Here is a 20,089-nt window from a genome sequence, read left to right as displayed (position 1 = left end):
CTTTAAGGAAAGATTCGATGTGCGTCACGCAATGCCATGGCGCAGTTGACAAAGGGGTGATCGGTCACAGGCTGGTCTCAGAGGTCCTTTCCGAACCAACCCATGCTGTGCCATTTTTGCGGGCTTACCGCCCCTCCCAGGCCGGGCACCGCTCCCCGCGCGGGCCCGACGCCGCCTCAGCCGCACTGCGGCGCGAGGGGGGGGCGCGCGCACGCCCCGCGCGGTTCGAATCCCAGCAGCCAACCGGCGGCCGGCGGCGCTCCCGGGCTGGCCAATCACAGCGCGCCGGTGGCCCGCGGAGGCTATAAAAGGCGGCGGCGCGGCGTGGTGGGGAGGGCGTGGCCGGCGCTGTGGGAGCGGCGCAAGATGGCGGAGGGGGACAACAACAGCGTCTACCAGCTGGTGAGGGCTGGGGCCGCTCGGGCCTGCTGGGGGCGGCGGCGGGGCCGGGCCCGCCCGCCCTACCCTACCCTGCCCTGCCCTGCCTGCTGTGCCCGAGCCGCAGCGGTGTCGGGCGAGGGCCGCTCGGCCCCGCGCTGTGTGACGCGGTTCGGCGCTGTGGGTGCTGTGGGCTCGGCTCGGGGCCGCGCGTGGGGCGGCTGCTGCGGGCCCGGGGCGCGGGAGCGGCGGCTGCGCTGCTGCTCGCGGGCCGGAGCCCCCGCCTGACGTTAGCTGATCTGCGGGGCTTACCCCGGCGCTCTCTGGCTGTGTCAGTCTGTCAGTCTGTGGCTCAGTGTTGGCGTCCGTGTGGATCTGTTTGTGTGCAGCCTCCCCTGCGGGACCGAGCGCCGCAGCCATACGGGAGAGTGGCAGGCGTTGGGTGATCAGCTTAACTGAACGTGCCAGGATAGGCTTGAATAGTTAAATAAGAACGAGGATTTATCTATATAGTTATGGCCCTATTGGTAAGTGGCTGCCGTGGGAAATGGGAAAATCGCTGTAAAAGCCTGTGAAGGGGCAGAGGCTGCGATGCTGCACACCGGGCTGGGCACAGGGAACAGCTCCGAGAGCTCGGAGCTTGGAGGGAGGCTCCGGAGTTTGTAGGAAGTCCAGGGAACTGTGTTGTCCTTGTTATTCTAGTGGCGTCAGAGTTCTCATTAGAATTAAGTGTAGCACATAGCTGACACTGAAACCTGTTCTGTTACCTCTGCACAGCAGACGTGTATGTTTTCATGACTTTCCACCTCTTCCTGCTCGGGCTGCAGCAGTTCTGCTCACGGTTTACCTGAGTTTTGCAAACTCTGAGATACCATCTCCCACTAAGGGGAGACTGCTAAGCTCTGTTAAATGTGGAACACCTCAGGTGAACTGCTTAACAAGCTGGAGGCAGTGCAGGTGGGCCCTCCTTGCTGGAGAGGAATGCAGGAATCACATAGGAAGTGGAGTTTAAAGGCTGTTTGGGCAGCCTGTGGGAGAACTTGCTGTCCAAATGTGATCAGTTGGATAACTTTACTGTGGATTCTGAGTCTTTATCCATATTCCTCATAATAAACTGGTGTTGGACAGCAGCTAGAAAGCTTCAGTTTAATGTGGTAGAGTTGTCTTGGAAAATACATTTATTTTTAAACAGTTCTCATGTTACAGTTTTCCAGTCATTGACACTAAAAAGGCTTTAGCTAGACTTTAAAACTGGACTTTCTGCTCATCTGTGGGGATGGGGTATGGTAAATAGGAGATTAGGGGGCAACACCTTGGCAAAATCTGGGAGGAGGTATTGTTTGGCCTATTGCTACAATGTCATAACTTAGTATAAAGCTCACTTATTATTACTAATTTAATTACTCAGAAAGATTTGTGGCTGGGATCTTTAATTATTGCACTGGGGTATTTTTTAGCTACTTCAGTGTGGGAATTAATTTCATTGTCTGGTTAGTTAAAGGCATTTTCTTCTCTTTTTATGTAGGCTTCTGAAACTGCAAGCTTGGAAGAGCAGTTGCAAGGATGGGGAGAAGTGATTTTGATGACAGATAAAGTTCTTCGCTGGGAGCGAGCCTGGTTTCCTCTGGCACTGATGAGCGTTGTTTCCTTTTCTTTCCTGTAAGTACCTTCTGGAGGGAGCCTGCAGCATCATTGCATCTTCATGGCTTGTACCCAACCCATTAAAAAATTAGTAGGACATCTGGAGAAACAGAAAGGCTTTAACTCTGTTTCTTAAAACATGTGAACTTTGTTGGAAATTAAAAACAGAAGTAGTGAAAACAGGAAGTAACACATATCACATCCTGCTCAGAATGCTTTCTACAAAAGCTGTCTGCCAGCAGTAGTTGCTGGGGTTTTTACTGTGCTCAGCTGAATGTTCTTCAGTGGTGCATTCATGTTCTGCCCTCATTCTTTGTAGCCTGCTTCTCAGATCTCATGATCTCCTTTCCCCCCACACCACCAGCAGTATCCTTATGGAAAACTTGTTTCCATAGGGCAAAATGTCCTATTCTGCCTCTTTGCTGTGGTGTTTAGGATAAGTTTGCACAGCTAGAGTTTTTTTATATTCTCCATCATGTCTTCTGAGAAAGGGAAAAGAGAAGACTGCAGATAACTTCCATTCAGCAGGGTGAGAGGATGCTGCCTGTCTGATTGGAGGTGCTGGAGGCACTTGGGTGTGCCTCTGTAAAACATGGTAGTAAAGATGACCTGACTGCCTTGCACAGGCAGCTGTTTGTGCCAGCTGTGCAGTTTGCCAGTTCTGTTCCTGCAATAAGGAGAGAAATTACAAAAATAAATGTTGAACCAGGTGAGGCAGAGATAATTGTTCTTTTGGTTAATACAAAGTTTTTTGTTTTCAGAGGAGATGAGGAAAATCAAATGGAAACTGAAAAGTAACTTTTAAAAGAAGTAATTGTGTGAAGTTGAGGGTATTCCATTACAAATTCTGTGATTATAGCAGGAAAGATCTTGTGCTGAATAATACTTTGTGGAAATACAGAACTACTTCAGGTTCTGAACTCATCAAAATGACCTTGAACATCCAGCACAGTAGCACTGTGCAGATGTACAGAACAGCCCTGCTGTGGACTGGGTCATCTCTTTGCTTTTACTGTTTCAGTTTTCACTGTGAAGTGCAGTTGAATAGCAGAAGGCCCAGCAGGGTGATATCAGACATTTAGGAGATCAGCTGGTTCTTACCCAGTTGCCCTCCTGCTGTGTTTGAGCAATGGCAGACTGAATATGGAAAATGCAGCACTGCTTGAAGTAGAGATTGATGGCCTCTTGTCCAGAACAGGTTTGGCTGGCTCTCCCAGGAGAGACGGAGCAAATGACAACCTCCAGTGGATCTGAGTTCTGTGACTTGAGCAACTAACTTAGAGCTTTTACTCTGCCTGGTTATTTCATTTGTTCACTCGCTCATCCTCATCCCTTAATCAGTGTTAAGTTCAATGTGTGTCAGTTTTGAGAGAAAAATAATGAATTTTTACTTCTACTGAATTTCGTACTGTATTTGCTTGTAGCATATTCTTACCTAGTGTATTAAGAGAAAAAGGCATTTTTTGTAATTTTGTTTGAGGTTAGGCAAGAGAGTAGATCTACTGTTGGAAGATCTGAACCAGTGGAAGAAGTGACCAAGGGTTAGTATTTAGCAGTTTGAGCACTCAGAAATTATTTCCCTTTTTTTCTGCAGGATGATCTACTATTTGGACCCCTCAGTTCTCTCAGGCGTCTCCTGTTTCGTTATGTTCCTGTGTTTGGCTGATTACCTGGTTCCTGCTCTTGCTCCTCGAATCTTTGGCTCTAATAAGTGGTGAGGAAAGCTTCAATTGAAACAGTTTCTTGAGTGTAATTATGATCTTTTATAAAAATGGATATCTGATTTCCTGATATCAAATAGTTACTTTGTAGAGTCATTGTAGTGAGAAATCAGCAATTTATAATACATGAAATGAAGACAGTAGCAACATGTTCTTCATTCTTTTTCTGGAGGATGACTACTACAACATACCTTTATTGTTTCTTTTCTTCTGAAAAATCAGATTTTTTAAACAAGTGGGCACATTCCTTACTCTCCATTAAGCATGCTAATTAGTTCTGCCAGACTAGTTTTTAGTAATTAATGGATAACAGATAGTAAGAAGTGAAGTTATATGGAAGAGTACTGATTGTATGTTTGGAAAAAGGCAGTAGTAAATGTGATGAAAAAAGAGTAATTAAGAGAGTATGAATGTGATTGTAATTGAAACAGATTTGAAAAAAGAAAAGGCTTGTATAAAAGCAGTAACTTGAAGAAGAATCTAATTTGAACAAAATTGAGTTAGAGGTGGATTTTAGTGTATCTACTTCAGGATGATTACTGGATAAATGTTCTTACGTAGCTATGCATTATTTGTGTGTATGACACTGGTATCAGATGAAGGTCAGTAGTCTTTGATTTGAATGTGGTTTCTCTTTGGGAGTCAATTCAACAGAGTCAGCAATACAGGAAAATTACGTGGGCACTTCCATTGCAGTGCTCAGTAAGGTATCAAGCTAAGCAAAGCAAATGCCAGGATAAGTACTGGGTACATTTTTACTGCTGGAAAAATGCCATGGGAGACTTTTAAAAAAATTTAAATAAATCTTGAATTCTTATTTCTGACTTTCTCCCTCCCTCTTTAATAAAAGGACCACGGAACAGCAGCAAAGATTTCATGAGATTTGCAGCAATTTGGTGAAATCTCGTCGCCGGATTGTTGGCTGGTGGAAGCGCCTCTTCACTCTGAAGGAAGAAAAGCCTAAAATGGTATTGAGTTCTAGCAATTGATCTCTGTGTCTTAAGATTGTGTCTGATTTAGCTTTGTCTGAAATATTTTGACAAGGCATGTGCCAAGAACTGGTATTCTAAACCAGCAGCTCTGGGTGTGATTTGAGACTGGTCACACATTTATTCAGACCTGGAGTGGTAAGATGAAAGACTTAAAAACTTGCAGTTCTGTGTAGTTTAGGAGCATATCCTTGATAATAAAGAAAGACTGGATTTCTCTGGATAGATACATTTTTTGGAAACAAGCTGTTTCCAGTGTGCTGGAAACTGGAAACTGTCCAAAGAACTGGATCTTTAGTAGTGTGTCAACTGGTACATGAACTACTGAGCCACTGTCCCAAAAGCAGCACTGGGGATGGCACAGTCTGGCACTAAGGGATATCTGAACAAAAAATAACTGCTACCCTGTCCAGCTGATGGTCTGGAAATAAGTGAGAATATACAATTAGAGATCCTGTAATCTCAGTTTTAACATGCCTGTGCAGAGGTGTCACATGTGGAAGAGCCAGAAGGCTTCACACTGAAGGGAAGGAAGAATCCTCAACAGGTCTGTGCTAACTCTTCCATTTTCACTTCTAGTACTTCATGACCATGGTCTTCACTCTTGCTGTGGTTGCCTGGATTGGACAGCAAGTTCATAATCTTTTCCTGACCTATCTTATTGGTAAGTGTGGGCATACAAAACACAAGGGACTCTTGTTATCTGCCTGAAATGGATTGAGACTGGTAGAAGTAATTTTTGAGTAAGTGTGTGGAGTGTGTTTATTGCAGGGTTATGTTTTATTCTTTCAAGCAATTAATGGAGCTTAAAGGAAGCAAAGAATTGCAGTGACAGAAGCTTGTTAAGGGAGTATTAATTCTTTTTTTTTTTCTCCTTCTCTCTAGTAAGCTTCTTGTTACTGTTTCCTGGACTAAACCAACATGGGATCATCACAAAGTACATTGGAATGGCAAAAAGGGAGATCAACAAACTTCTCAAGCACAAGGAAAAGAAAAATGAATGAAGACTTTAATTGCTGTTCATTCTAGTAAAAGGTTTTTTGGGAACAGTTTTGAGAATTAATGTATAATTAAGATAATAGAAGTTGTATTGCTCACTGACTTTTTTTTTTTAATTGGCTCCCTGATGAAGTGAAAAAGTCACTCCAGCAACTGCTGTGGGTTTGTGTCTTGCTGTGCTGGGTAGGGCTCTGCAGCCTGGAGCTGATCCTGTCTGAGAGATCCTCTGCTTTGATGAATGGAGCTTGTTAAGTGTCTTCATCAAACTAAGAGACCCTGTGCATAACTACCCCAACAGCAGAGCTGCAATGCCTGATAGTATTTCTGTAACTGTGTTAGTTTTGCTGATCATTAATTGTGGCTGCAGCAAGTGTGAGAGACAGTTCTGAAGGCAGGTGCTTCTTGGAGACTTGTTACTACTGATCCTTGTGGCAGGAGGACAATTAGCTGAGTGAGAATGGCCGTGGCTGAGGGTGCACATCCACAGTGGGGGCACAAGGTGGTTCCATTGTCTCACTGAATCTGTTTGCTTCTTTTGGCTGTGTGTACCTCAGAGTGTGCTGAGTAGGGGTCTGGAATATATAAATTTGTAGTTCAGTTATTTAGCTGTAGTGTAAACTCGTTGCACTGAGACTGTAGAAAATGAGTGAAGGTGTGTGTAACCTGAACAGCTGATTGTTCTGGAAACTGCTGTTGTCACGGAGCCTTGTAGCACGTTTGGTTTTATGAATGTTTGTCTGTATACAAAATCACTCTGAATATGCTGAGTTTGACTCTGTAAATAAGCCTGAATTGTCTGTGCTTTTCTATGATCTCTCCCTCCTTTTTTAAAACTGAACTTTTTTTTTCTTTAAAAAGCTAAAACCTGTGTTAATGTTTTAAAAGTTTACTGTTTTAAAATGAATTCTCTTCAGTGTTTATTGTAACTGTTGAATAGGTAAATACAGACTAAAGATAAACTACTTGAAGACTTGCTCCTTGTCAATGTGCAGAAAAGAGTGTCAGTGCATTTTTCAGTTAAGCAGCAGATCTGGGAAGGGTTGAGGTGGGGGAGATCCTGCATGTGTGAAGCCAAGCGGTGACACGGCTCAGTGTCCTAGAGCTGGGCTCCTGCCACTTGGAGAATTCACTGGCACCGGGTTAGGTGCTGTGGGTCTGCTGTCACAGCACCGAGTGCCGAACGCCCCTCTGGAGTTCGAGCTCAGTACAGACACAGCGGTCCATCAGCCGGGGCTTTGCTCACCGCAGCCCCGTGTCGCGGTGTCCCCCTGTCCCCATGGCCGGGACTCAGCTGCCTGGCCGCGCGCTCTGCCCGGCGGGGCGCAGCTTTTTGTCCCTCGCGCGCCGCCGTACGCGCGAAGCGTTCCCGTTGCCATGGAAGCCGGGCGGCGGCGTCGCTCCGGAAGTGCGGCGCGCGGCCTCAGCCAATGGCGAGGCCCAGGCTTGGTGCGCGAAATCTCGCGATATCCCCGCCCGCCGATGGCCCTCCCATCACCCCGCGCGGCCCGGGTTCTTCCTTTTCCGCCATCACGCTCGCGGTGAGTGGGGCCGGAGCCGCGGTCGCGCCGTATCCGCCCCGTCCCGGCACCATCCGTGCTCCGCGCCCGTCCCGCCCGCGGCACCGGGAGCAGCGGGCACCGCCCCACCCGCCTGGCCCGGTTTGAGCCGCGGGCACCGGCCGTGGCGCCGTCCGGAGCCCCCGGAATGCGGGGTGGGGGCGGTACCTCCCGCCTGTGGCCCCGCGCTCCGCAGCGCTGCGCGGCGGGAAACTGGGGCGGCGGCCGGGCCTGGGCCGGAGCTGGGCTGGGCTGGGCAGGGCGCGGGGCCGCCGCGGAGCTGGTGCACTGTAGGGCGTGCGGATCGTGCGGCGAGGCCGGGGAGGAGGTAGCGGAGCGCGGGGGAGCGGGCGCGGTCGGGGCCCGGAGGGGAGGCGGCCCCGGCGCGGGGGGCTGGCGGCTCTCGCCGGGGCGGGAGTTGGCTCGCGCGGTGTTGGTATCTCCGTGTGAAAGTCCTCGTGTGCCACAGGATCTGCCCCAGTGCCCAGGCAGCGACACCGCTGGGGACGGTGCTGGCAGCGCCCGGGCTCTGTCAGGGCTGGCAGTGCCAAGTCATCGCTGCCGTGCTGGGGGTGCTCCGAGGCTCCTTTTCGCCAGCATCTGAGCGCTGCTGCTGGGTTTCCTTCCCGAAGTGTTGTGTTTGTGCATCTCGCAGGTTTTGGCTGATCAATGAGCCGAGCAGCATCTGTTGATTTAATAGCACGTTGGATTTAGTTATTGCACAGGATTGGTACTGTGCAGTTGGGTTTTAATCGGGTTTTAAGGCCAAGCTGATGTACCTGGGGAGATGTCACATTGCTGACATGGTGTCTGGATGGTGGTTTTGAAGTCGTGTGTGCTTTGATAAAGCCAAGTTTAACTGTGTCACATTTCCCGACGTGTTATGGCAGTGGTGACTCCTCTTGATCACAGCTGAGCGTGTGCCTCGGTTTGTTTATTTACCTTGAGAGTGCTTTTTAAGCTTTAACGCAGCGTTCTGTCAGTGTTGGATCTTTTAGAACCAAAGCTGGCCTTGCCAGAAGCGCTGCTCGGTATTTGTGTGCTGAAGCGCCGGTGCAATAACTGCTGCCCTCCCCGCAGGCACCATGGTGCGGATGAACGTTCTGGCCGATGCTCTCAAAAGCATCAACAATGCCGAGAAGCGTGGCAAGCGCCAGGTGCTCATCCGGCCGTGCTCCAAAGTGATCGTCCGCTTCCTGACCGTGATGATGAAGCACGGTGAGTCCCTGCCCTGCTCCCCGGGGAATCTGGGGGTGCTGCTGTGGGAAAAGAAGTGCATCGAGGTGCTTGAGGTAGTTTGGTGCAACACAGTTAATTAGAGTTATCATAGCTAAGTGTTATCTGTGTCTCTGCTGGTCTCCTGCAGGTTACATTGGTGAATTCGAGATAATTGATGATCACAGAGCTGGGAAGATTGTTGTCAACCTCACAGGCAGACTCAACAAGGTAAGATTTGTGTTCTGAATTAATTTCTCTAAAGAGGTGTTTAAATGAGACTTCTTATTTTTAAATTTTATGTTTGTCTGCTCCATTTCTAAAAGAATTGCTTGTAAAGAAGGTGGTGTTTGTTGAATCTGTGTAAATAAGAGAGCATGGATGTTACCAGTTAAGAGGGTGGATTCAAAGCGATGTGGGTCACTAATTGCATTTCTTTTAAACTCTGGATATGTGAGATATGCATTCAGGGAAGTCTGCTTGCAAGTGCTGTGTATTTCTCTCTCTTCAAAGGCTTTCTGGCTACCTAGTGCTTTCTCAGTTTCTTTGATATTTAAACTATCTGGAAGACTTGTCTTAAGAGATAGGAGCTGAGTTGGTTTCCAGTTGATGTTTGATACCTGCAGATGTGGAGAGGACAAAGCTTTCTCCTGCTGCCAGGTGGGCTTTGCTTGCAGTGAGGGAAGGTTGAATGTTACATTAATTGGTGCTTGTGAAGTTCCTGGGGCATATGAGGCATTCGTGTGTGTTTTGGAAATTTTAAAATGCTTGTGTCTCAAACTACTGAGCTGTGTAGTTCTGTGGTGACTTGCTGTGCATCACTGTTTACAGTGAAGCTCTTCAAGTGAGAGTTGGCTCTTCAGTAAAGAAATAAAAAACTTGGTCAGAATATGTTGGGAGCTGTTCTCATGATGAATAAATATGCCAGCTGAAAATTACATGAGTGTGTAAGTCAGATAATACTGACACCCCAAATTACTGTAGTAATTACAGCATTATGTGTCTAACAAGTGATGTAGGTCAGGTTTGAGTCTAGTGTTCCTTGAACTCTTCCAGGATGATTTTGTAATGAATCTTCCAGGTTAATGGATATAATATCTCAGTCATTGCAATGAGGGAGCAGTTGTTTAGTTCAGAAAAACGTGCACAGTGCAGGAAGGTGTGCCTCTGGTTTGGTGTTGGATAGTTGTTAAGATAACTGGAGCCAGTGAGGTAACTGGTGGTGCTGCTGATGGTCTTGGTCAGTAATATGATTACCTTGAAAATTCCAGTAACTTCTCTGCATGTTAATTTCTTCCTGCTTAAAATCTACATGGAGTTTTTTTGCTAACTGTGTATGATGGTTGGAGGTAAAATATCCCTGACCAATTCCAGGATTTTTGCTGATGTTCCAGCATGCTTTTGTGGTCCCCCAGGTGTGGGCATTACATGGATGGTGTAGCTTCAGCAGCAGTTTGAGGCTGTTGAGCTGTGCAGGAGGGAGTGAGGCTGAGGAAGTCAGGGGTGTGCAGTGCTGGGTGTGAGGGTCCCAGCTGGGAGCTGTGAGTAACAGAGTGTGTCACAGCACTTGGTCAAGTCCTTCAGGCAGGGAGCTGGGATCACAGATGTGCAAATCAATAAAGTTCTTCAATTTGTAATGGAATCCTCTTTTGCAGTGTGGTGTAATCAGTCCCAGATTTGATGTGCAGCTGAAGGATTTGGAAAAGTGGCAGAACAACCTGCTGCCTTCCCGTCAGTTTGGGTGAGTATGAGGAGGGGTCACATGTGTGTTATGTGTAAAAATGTGACACTCACCTGAGCTAGACTCACCTGGCACCTTTCCTCTGGTCAGCCTGGAGTTAAATTCCAATCTTAAAATCCATCCTCCATATAAATGCCCTTTTAAATCAGTTTTAAAGGGGCACTGCTAAGCAAGGACCTGTTTCTGTTTGGCTTTGGTAAAATCCTGGTTTCACCATTTATAGTTTAATAAAAAATAAGACTTTTCTCTTGTTTTGGTTTTATGAATGGCCTTTTTTGAATGGGAAAGGAGTTATGTAAGTTACCAGGTCAGTGGAAGTAGATTGTACTGCTTGAATTCATGTGTCCTGGTTGTGTGCAAATTATTTAGATATGAAGTGATGAGGGACTTGAAGCCTCTGTTCAGTGAGCCTCCACAACACAGGAAATCTTACTGTTATGCAGTGTATCTTTTCTTCACAAAGTGTGTGGAATTGAGAGCTGTAACTCTCAGTGCACCAGGGTGGCAGAGCTGTCCTATCAAAGGAAGGATTAACAGTTCTGTGTTGTTTCTGTTCTTAAAGCTCCAGCAGTAACTCCTGCTTCAGCTGGCCCTGTGTAGCTCTAGTCTGTGCTGTCTTTGGGAGTTTGAGAGTGTGTACAGAGGGTGGGACTAGAGTTCTCAGACATGGAGCTGTGTGGGTGAGGTGTGTTGATAATGCAGCTGTTGGCATTAGCAGTGCCAGCTGCTGCAGATGCAGATCCTGCCCTGCACCAGGCAGTGTTCAGCACTGAGCACAGATCCCAGCTGAGGAGCTCTGGCACTCTGCACCTCTGCCTGCACTGGGGAGCAGCATCTGGAGGATAGAAGTGAACTTGGTCTAGGAACCTTGGAGTTCCTGCTGCTGCAGCAGCTGAACAGGACTGCCCAATGGGAATATGAAGGCAAATAGTGGGAGAACAGAAGTCTGTTACTGTGCTGTGTGTGCTGCAGAGCTGTGCTCATGAGGGGAGCTGCTTTTGCACTGTTGATAATCAGATCTCACTGTGTTGGGCCCCTCCTTACAGGAGCAGGCCTTGCTGTTGTAACACAGGTGAAGTTGGTGCTGTCAGCTCTGCAGCAGCCTGGAGCAGGGAGATAATCTGAACATTTGCTCTCTCTTGGCAGGTATATTGTACTGACAACCTCAGCTGGCATCATGGACCATGAAGAGGCGAGACGAAAACACACAGGAGGCAAAATCCTGGGATTCTTTTTCTAAAACTTGTAAAAAAAGAGGATACTAATAAATTGTTCAAATGGACTCTGGTGTTTTCCAGTCAGTATTTTAATGACTTCAAACACTGCCTGTGATAGTGCTTGTAACAGCTCTTCAATAGTGCTTGAGTTCCAGCTTCACTTCAAATGATACTCGGGTTCCACACCATCCCTGGTCACAGTTCTGTTTCTGATAATGATGTAATGTGCTTCTAAAAGTTACCACTGGAGTGGCAGTTTGGGGTCACTGTACAGGAGAGCCTCAGCAGGGGACTCTAATGCTGAACTAGTGCTAATCCCAGCTGTCCTGCATGGGCTCACCTCACAGGTGTTCAGTACATGTGGCTCCACAGTTAACTGTGTGATTCCAGAGTTTCACCTTTTGGCTCAATGATAGAAGATACCTTGCCAGAAGGTATTTCCTGTTTATGGTTTAAAAAAATGTGGAATTTTGGAATAATTAAAATGGTTAAAGTTTTTATTTCAGATCACAAACTTGTTCCGCATCATACAGTGAATGGAATAACTGATGTTGGGAGGTGAATAACAATTCTTTTCCTTCAAATTTTTATTTTGCAAGTGTTTTGAAAGAAACACCAGAATTTTGGTGGAGTGGTTCCCATGCAGCTGCTTTGTAAGTTGGCACAAAGAAACAACTTTGGGATTTCTTTGTGTTTTCAGAGAGAGGAAATAAGGTCTGAACCTACAGGTAGAGAATATTTAGTATTGAATGAGTTGGTGTTTGCTTCAGGCCTATGACAGCACAGTGTCCTTGATGCAGAGCAATCAGATGTGTTTCAGGGCAGTACATGGAGCAGTGCAGCTTGGTAGAGGATGGGAAGCAAGCTTGCATTGTTCTCCAGCACAGCTGGAACTGCCCTGCCTTGTTTCACTTTGGAGTCTTAGCAGGAAGGAGCCCTTGGAAATGCAGCGAGTGTCTCAACACACTCCAAACCAGCTGGTGAATCTGTGGTTCTGACACAGACAGGTGGAAACCAAGTTTTCCTTCTTGGTGATACATCCCCATGCCCACCATGTACAGTTGCTTTGGCTGGAAGTGTCCTGCCTTGGAGGTGATACTTCACAAACCTTGGCATGGAAGGTCTGAACTCAGTAACTGTAACCTCTCTCCCTTCAGTCTGTCACTCTGTATGGAGAACAGGATATTTGTGAGAATCAGATTCGTAAAAGTTTTTTTGTGTAAGCTTTTCATCAAGCTTAAAATTTTTTTTTCAAAATGTTTTCCAACAGGTATTGTTAAGCAAAAGGTGTTTGCTCTGGACAGACACTGCAGTGTCACTGGGTGTGGTGCTTGCTGAGAGAAAGTGCTCACAAGGAATGTGGCACCAGCATCCTGCCTGGAGCCTGCCTGGGAACCTGGGAACAGCAGGGGCTCAGCTAAAGCCGGTTCACCTGCTGGCTCACAGTTAAGGTCACAAAGTGTGGGTTGGAGACAGCATCAAGACATTCAAAAGGCATCACTGATTTTCAGTTCTGGCTGGAAACAAATTGTTTAGCTGAAGATCTGTACGCTGGATTAGAGTAGTTACAAAGTCAAGAGTCTGTTTCAACCCCTATTTTGTTGTCACATCGAGCTCTGTAGTGACAGGTGGGGTTTTTCCTATCCTTAATGTATTTCATTCTGCTGCACCAAGCACTGACATCTGAGATTTTGTACTTCTTGCTCAGAGTAACCCTGAAGATTGTATCAAGATTTCACTATTCATTTTATAAAATCTTGATTTTTATCAAGTCTAGAATAGAACACGTTTCTTGTACCTAGTGGAAGAAGGCCAATGACAGTTTCAAGGCTTCCTTTAGATTAATTTTTTATAGCAAGTTTCCTACTAGTTTGACAGTTGTGTTTTAAATCAGTTTTACTCAGGACATGGTAGTTTTTCTGACCCAACTTAGGCTGTGTGTGTCCTTTACTCTCACAGACTCCTGAGGTAACAATTTCTGATGTTCACAGTTGACAGATCATTGGGAATGAACTGTAAATTTATTCCACAAGCCAGCCCAGCAACTTTTATAGAATTCTTTAATAAAAATTAGAGCTCTGGTGTAACAAGAATGAATTGGAGGAAAGGAAGCAGCAGCAGAAGCACCTTTTCCACAGTATATTTACAAAAGTAACTACACCCAGGCTTACCACATGTGGAAGCTGGTTTGAGTTCATGAGCTTGCACCTCACTGGTGAGAGCTTTACTCCTCAGCTGCTGGCTGAGAGCCATGAAACTTGGAAAGTGGGCTTGGGAGCTGGCAGGGGAGACCATGACAACACAACAGCTGCAAATGGGTTTGCAGGAATTCTTACTCCCAGACAAGTTTAAAATCTGAAAGTGGTATATTTTTTTAACCTCTGTGATGTTTAGTGGGCTGAGGGGATATAGATATGCCTTGGGCATGCAGTTTGTAGGTAAAAGCATTTTGGGTAAGAAGAGGATTGGTAGAGGTGAGAGGGGAAATGGCAGAAAGCTGAAAGTGCAGTGTGGATTACAACAGATGATCAGGGCCAAGTGTGAGTTCAGAGGAGGGTTTGGCACAGGGAGCAGCACTGATGGAGGAGTCCCCTGTGGGACACAGCAGCTGACCTTCACTGGGGAAATCTGGCAGGGTGTGTGTCCCCTGAGGATGCCCCTGCGTTGCCAGGCTTTGCCCAGGGCTGTCCTGGTGCTGTCCCAGGGGTCTCACTCAGGGCTGGAAGCGATGGAGCAGCCGCTCCCCGAGAGCCCCGGCTGGAGCTGCCCTGCTGCACCTGCTGCTGCTCGGCTGCTCACTGCTCACTGCTCACTGCTCACTGCTCACAGTGCTCACTGCTCACAGTGCTCGGCTGCTCACTGCTCACAGCCAGGTGGGGCAGCAGTCCCGGGGCAGAATGGGGTCAGAACTTCATTTAGTTGTGAAAATGAGTAAATTGGAAGTAGCTGGGGGAGGGTTGGGGATGCCCCTGCGGGATGCAGCCCGGTCTCCCCGCTGTGCTCAGATCACTGTTTGGGTGCTGGGGCTCCTTATGCCATGGCAAGAGGAGGATGAAGGATGCTCAAACTGTGCATGAGAAGTGTCAGCAGAGGGCAGCATCCGACCTGCAATCACTGGGGACTGAGGGACACTGCACTGAGGAGCACCCTGATTGCTGTGCCCTGGCCCACAAGGAGTTTTTTCTGTCTTTGGTGCTTTGAGCCAAGTTTAAGGTAATATTGGAGGTGAGAATAAGTGTGGATCCTCAAAATACTGCAGCAGGCTAAGAAGCCTGGTGTGTGACAGTGGCTTCACTGGAAATGCACCTTTTCCTCCTCATCCTTTTCCTAATGCCAGTTGGCTAATTTAGATTTAAGACAAGGCTATGTCTTACTGCCAATTAATGTAAGTATCCATCTCCCAGTAAATATCTGGATGGATTTAACCACAGTTTAGTCTGGAGAGCTATTCTAGTGCAGTCAAGGGGTTTCAGATGCTGGTGGCCTCCATTCTTGTTGGTGGCTCTGATGTTTGCTCAGGTGCTGCTCTTGTATTAATGCAGTAATGGGCTGCAGTTTTCCTGATCCTCAGGGCAGCCCATCTGATCAGGTGTGTGATGCTCCTCGTACATTTGTGCTGGGGCAGGATTCAAGTTCCTAGTCTAGTTTAGTTACATTTTATTGAGGGTTTTATCTGGTGCTGCTGGGTTTAATCACTGAGTGTGCATTTCTGTGACATTGTCTGCTTTTGGACAGGGTGCTCTGGCAGGGTATGTGAGCCCCCTCCTCCCCCCAACTTTCAGACTGCTTTTTTTTTCAAAAGGCAGATTGGGGATAATTCTGTGTGAGGGCCATGGAAATGGAAAGCATTCCTGCTACTTCATAATCCATTACTATTTCCTCTTGGACCTTTATAATTTATGACTAGGGGTTGATTTTTTCATATTTATTTAACTTGATTTATTGTTCCCACTCTGTGAACAAACCATGCAACACATTCTCCAGAGAACTCTTTTTCCAGGAGGTTGCAATTCCCTGCCTGTCATCTCCAGATGTCTCTCTTGCCTTAATATAAGAAAATATGAAAATGTAAAAGTACCCAAATACTTGGTATGTGATCTTGGATAGAAATGTGTATGTGCAACACTCCTCCATCTTCACCTCCCCAGCTAGATAAGAGTGGGATTGGCCCCTTCATTTGTGAGAAGAAATGTAGCACAACCATTCTTGTTGTCTTCCACTAATGCAAGTTAACTCTGCTTTCAGCTGGACCAGGCTGTAAGCAGGAAGAGGCAAGGATTGTATCTGTGAGTAGGGGAAAAGTTGGGGTTGGGTGATGTTCAAAGAAAAGCTGCTCCTGAAACCCACCTCTGGGCACTGCCTTAGTCTCATCAGCTCCATGGATGGAGCTCAGTTGGTGTTTGGTCCCTTGTTCTGTTTGTGCCAGCTTAAAAAGCAAGGTCCAGGAACATCAATGACAACTTTAGGTTTTCAGTATCCTTACAAATCAGGCCTTTAACCATAAGAATGAAAAAAAGGGGGAGAAATTAAAAGTTATTTTTTTCCTTTTCTTCCTACACCTCTGCATTTCACATGAATGCTTGTCTCCTCACAGCAGGAACATGCCCAGCTGTGCTCTTGCATAACAGGATCCTGGACACATGATCCTCGTGTCTGTGTGGGCTGGTAATTAGTGCTGGTCCTCCTTCAGCCCTTGGGATTCCTTCCTTAGGGCAGCAACATCAGCCCCTCAGTTAAGCATCTGCACTCCTCAAGTCTGAATCCATTTTTACCTCACTGGGGTGGCTGTGGGTGCCTGAGCTGACTGCACACCTTGCTGTGCTCAGGCTGGGACCTGTGTTTGCTCTGTTCAGGATGGGCTCTGGATCTGTCCCTCTTGGGCCTTGCTTGTTTTCCATGGCTGGTGGTGATTTTTGACTCAGTTCTATTTGCAGTTTAATGCTCTAGTCCAGCCCAGGTAGCAGGAGTGGGGTTTATGTGAAGCCTTGTGTAGTGTCACATCAGGTGAAAGAGGAGATGTGTGTCATAGGGCCACTGCATTCATCTGCAGGCAGCTGTGTGCTCTGGGAGGGAAGCAAAAATCAGGAGACTATTTTTAGCTCTGAAACACTTTTCTTGAATGACATTCAGTCCTCAGCAGCCTTTGATGAGCAGATAAATAATTCCTGAAGGGAAGAGCTGGAGGTGCCTGATCTGTGCTGGGCTGGCAGCTCCTGGTGTGGCTCTGGGAGTGCTGGGACAGCTCCTGGGACAGCAGCCCCCTGTGAGAATGAAGAACTGGACTGCAGGGAGGTGTCTGAGCATGAACAAAAATGATTCTGAGCCTGTTTTCCTGAGAGACACCTTGTCCTGTGGAGCAGGACATGGGGCTGGGAGCCACAAGCCCACGGCACACCAGGGGTCAGCCCCAGTCCCAGGCCAGAGAACCCACCCTGCAAACTGCTGAATACAAACCCAGTGCTGGGAGGTGGTGGCTCCAGAAATAGATACAGAGATAGCACATAACACTCCCTGATAGCTGAAATAAAAAGAATCAAACTGTACAAAAGTGTGCATTAATTGCTAACTCTCTCCTGTCTGCTTAAATCACTGGAAATAAAGGTCTCCTCTTTAGTGATGAGCAGTTCCAGGCAGAACAGACGTGATGGGGGAAACATGTTTGGAATAAATACTGATGTGAATGACACTTATTAGCTACAGTGTGGCATATTTATTTCTCTGTAGTTAGCATAATAGCACAGCTTGAAATGAGAAGGGTTCTTTACTTGTGTCTGTGTGTGCGTGCACAAAAATAACAATGGGCTGTTCCGGGCAGAATGCAGATGATTCTGCTGTCTCTGCAGTTAGCACTGATGTTTGGGTGGTGGGGCAAGGAGTGAGGGGCCCAGGCACGGCTGTGCTTTGGGCAAACCTTCCCTTCCTTGTGGCAAACAAACCTTCCCTTCCTTGTGGCAAACAAACCTTCCCTTCCTTGTGGCTATCAGGACAGACACCAGAGCAGCACGAGCAGCCTGGCTCTCCTGTTCAGTGCCTGACAATCTCCTGCCCCTGGTGCCTCTGCTCTGCTTTTGGGTGCTGCACAGCTCCTACAAGGGCAAACCATCCCTTGCCAGCCTCCCCAGGACTCCCACAGCCACCAGCCTGAACTGGAGCTGTGGCTGGAGTGGGAGTGGAAACATTCTGATTGTCCCACAGGAATTCAGCCCCAGGTGTGAGGGTGCTGGGTGAAAGCTTTGTTGTCTCCTGAGCAGCAGGTGGAGATGTTTGCTGCTGGGATGTGCAGGTTCCCTTCCCTGCTGCTCATGGGACTCTGCCCATCCTGGCCTTGTCCTGCTGCTCTGTTCCAGGGGCAGGGTGCTCAGGGCAGGGATGGTGCTGGGGCTCTGCTGGGGGTGCTGGCTGTGCCAGGCTCTGACAGCCCTGCCCCTTCTCCTTCCCGTGGGTCTGGCATTTCTCACCCTCAGGGAGTGAGAATGTTCAGCAGGAATTTTCAGAGCATTGATCCTTTCAGTTCATCACACACTGTTATTGCTGTGTCCTCCCCAAGATCCTGAACGGGGAGAGAGAGAGAGTTTTGCTGAGTCTGTGTTGGGCAGGCACTGCCAGCACAGGGAGAAGGGTTCCCCTGCAAGAGCTTCCAGACAAACCTGGCACACGAGTGGTTCAGTGGGCATCATCTTTGCACTGTAGCTTTGAAACAGCAATTTCTCATCTCTTCTGCACACCTTTCAATGCAAGAACGTGTGGATATGACAGTCTTGGATCTGTGCTGTCCTGCTTCAACTTTGAGTGAAGGTGTGTGGTGGATTGCACAGCTGCTTGGGGAAGGGCAGGGTGGACAGAGAGGGACTGCCAGAGCCCTCTTTCCTTAAGGAAAATCATGAGGCATTTCAGATAAGAAGCCAAGGTGTTCTCAGGTGGGCTGTGAATGCTGAGCACTGTCTCAGGAGCCATCTCAAAGCCTTTTTGTTGAGAGGAATAATTACATTGTGGTAAAAGTATTTACTTGCTAGGTATTTGCCTGCCTTTTTGTACTGTGCTCTTCCATTGCTGAAATATAAGATGAAAAACCTGGGAGTAACAAACTTTCTGTTCTAAGCCACTTGATTGAGTGCTTGGTTCAGAAGTACCATAAAAGTGCCAGACCTGGGCTTGAAATATCTCATTACCAGGTGTCAGGCTGCTTATAACTTCCACTCTGGGATTGTCGAGGATTTTTTTCCTGTTGGTCTTTTAATGAAAATGCCAAAGGGGGAAAAACTATTACAAAAAATAAAAAATGCTGCTTTGATTGAAAATAAAAATGCTGAGGCAGCAGCAACTTTGAGCAGTGCTTGCTCTGTGGCATTGCCCTGACAGATGATTTCCCAAGCCTGGGGGATGCTGTGAGGGTCTGCTCTGGGCACAGTCCTGCTGGCTTTTGGGGGGTGGGAGGCTCAGAGCTGAGGGATGAGCAGGCACCTCATGTCAGCAGAGGGAGCTGCCAAGCTGGCAGGGAGGAAAAATTCTGATGCTGAGGTCACACTGCTGGCTTGGCTGGAGCCAGACAGGACTCCAGCATGAGCAGCTGAGAGAACCTTGCTCATCTTTGGTGGCTGCTGGTGACACGGGGCAATGTGGGCACGCTGCTTTCCTGCAGCCCTGCCTTCCAGGCTGTCCTCTCTCAGCCAGGGCAGTCAGAGATGTCAGGGAGCTGGGGACCTGGCAGGCTCTGGGGGTGTCAGGGATTTCAGGGAGCTGGGGACCTGGCAGGCTCTGGGGGGTGTCAGAGATGTCAGGGAGCTGCCAAAGGTGGCTGAGGAAGGAGCTGAGGACGGGTGCTCTGAAGCAGGAGCACCCAGCAGTGGTGCTGGGGAAGAAACTGGGCAAGGCTAACACAGAGAGAGGTGGGGAGGGCATCTCTGCCTGGGAGGAGGATGTTTAGAGCTGGAGATTCATGTGGTACCTCAATAAACCTGCTGGGGTGGAGAAAATGATGCTCTGGAAGGACAGTCTTGGCCAGGTCCAGTTCACACTGGCTTTGGGTGTCACCAGTGCCTTTAGTCCTGGCCTTGAGCACTGCTTCCCTGCTGCCTGGGCATCTTCCAGGATCTCCATTCCATGGTGCAGGGATGCAGGAGTCACAGCCTGGGTACCAGCACTGGACCAGCCTGTGGGAGCCTGTGCTGCCCTTGCTGGGTGTCAGAGCTGTGCCCCAGCACAGGAAGGTCCCTCCTGCCCTGGACACACCAACAGAGGTGATGGGGATGCCAGGAACCACCAGAGTCCTGCATTTGTGGGAGTTCTGTGAGCAGATTGCCCTTTGGCCCTGCCAGAGGCTGCAATCCCCTCCTTTTAGGAATACTGGCACTTTCCACAGCAGGGGAAGGGAAATTTGGAGACGTGGCAAACAATTTGCAACAGTTAAAGCTCCATGAGAAGCATCTTGCATGGAAAATCAGACAGAGCAGGAAAAACAGCATTTACCATCAATATAACACAGCTGAAATCTCTTTCTTGGAGATAATCATCTCTGACTCCAGCAGTAAAAATAAAGGACAGAAACTGGAAGAAGCCAGAAAACATGGTCGTGGGAGTGAATCTCAGTGAAACGAAAATTAAAAACACAATGAAAAGCAGAGAATTGCCTCAA

The 20,089-nt window shown here is 47.8% G+C and overlaps 2 protein-coding genes across 2 annotated transcripts; both read left to right on the top strand.

The window, feature by feature from the left end:
- Positions 1-296: 296 nt before the first annotated feature.
- ARL6IP1 (ADP ribosylation factor like GTPase 6 interacting protein 1) lies at positions 297-6,690 on the top strand. Its single transcript, XM_033074232.2, has 6 exons — positions 297-402; positions 1,904-2,037; positions 3,614-3,733; positions 4,591-4,708; positions 5,309-5,393; positions 5,615-6,690. The coding sequence occupies exons 1-6, from the start codon at positions 367-369 to the stop codon at positions 5,731-5,733; spliced, it is 612 nt and encodes a 203-aa protein (XP_032930123.1). The 5' UTR covers positions 297-366; the 3' UTR covers positions 5,734-6,690.
- A 1,637-nt stretch (positions 6,691-8,327) lies between these two features.
- Positions 8,328-11,522, top strand: RPS15A (ribosomal protein S15a). The gene is made up of 4 exons (XM_033074233.2): positions 8,328-8,502; positions 8,651-8,730; positions 10,155-10,240; positions 11,387-11,522. Exons 1-4 carry the CDS (start codon positions 8,370-8,372, stop codon positions 11,478-11,480), a joined length of 393 nt encoding a protein of 130 aa, XP_032930124.1. The 5' UTR covers positions 8,328-8,369; the 3' UTR covers positions 11,481-11,522.
- Positions 11,523-20,089: the final 8,567 nt, after the last annotated feature.

The sequence above is a fragment of the Catharus ustulatus genome, chromosome 16 (genome assembly GCF_009819885.2).
Source record: "Catharus ustulatus isolate bCatUst1 chromosome 16, bCatUst1.pri.v2, whole genome shotgun sequence".
NCBI lineage: Eukaryota > Metazoa > Chordata > Aves > Passeriformes > Turdidae > Catharus > Catharus ustulatus.
This window is presented reverse-complemented; position numbering and strand designations above follow the sequence as displayed.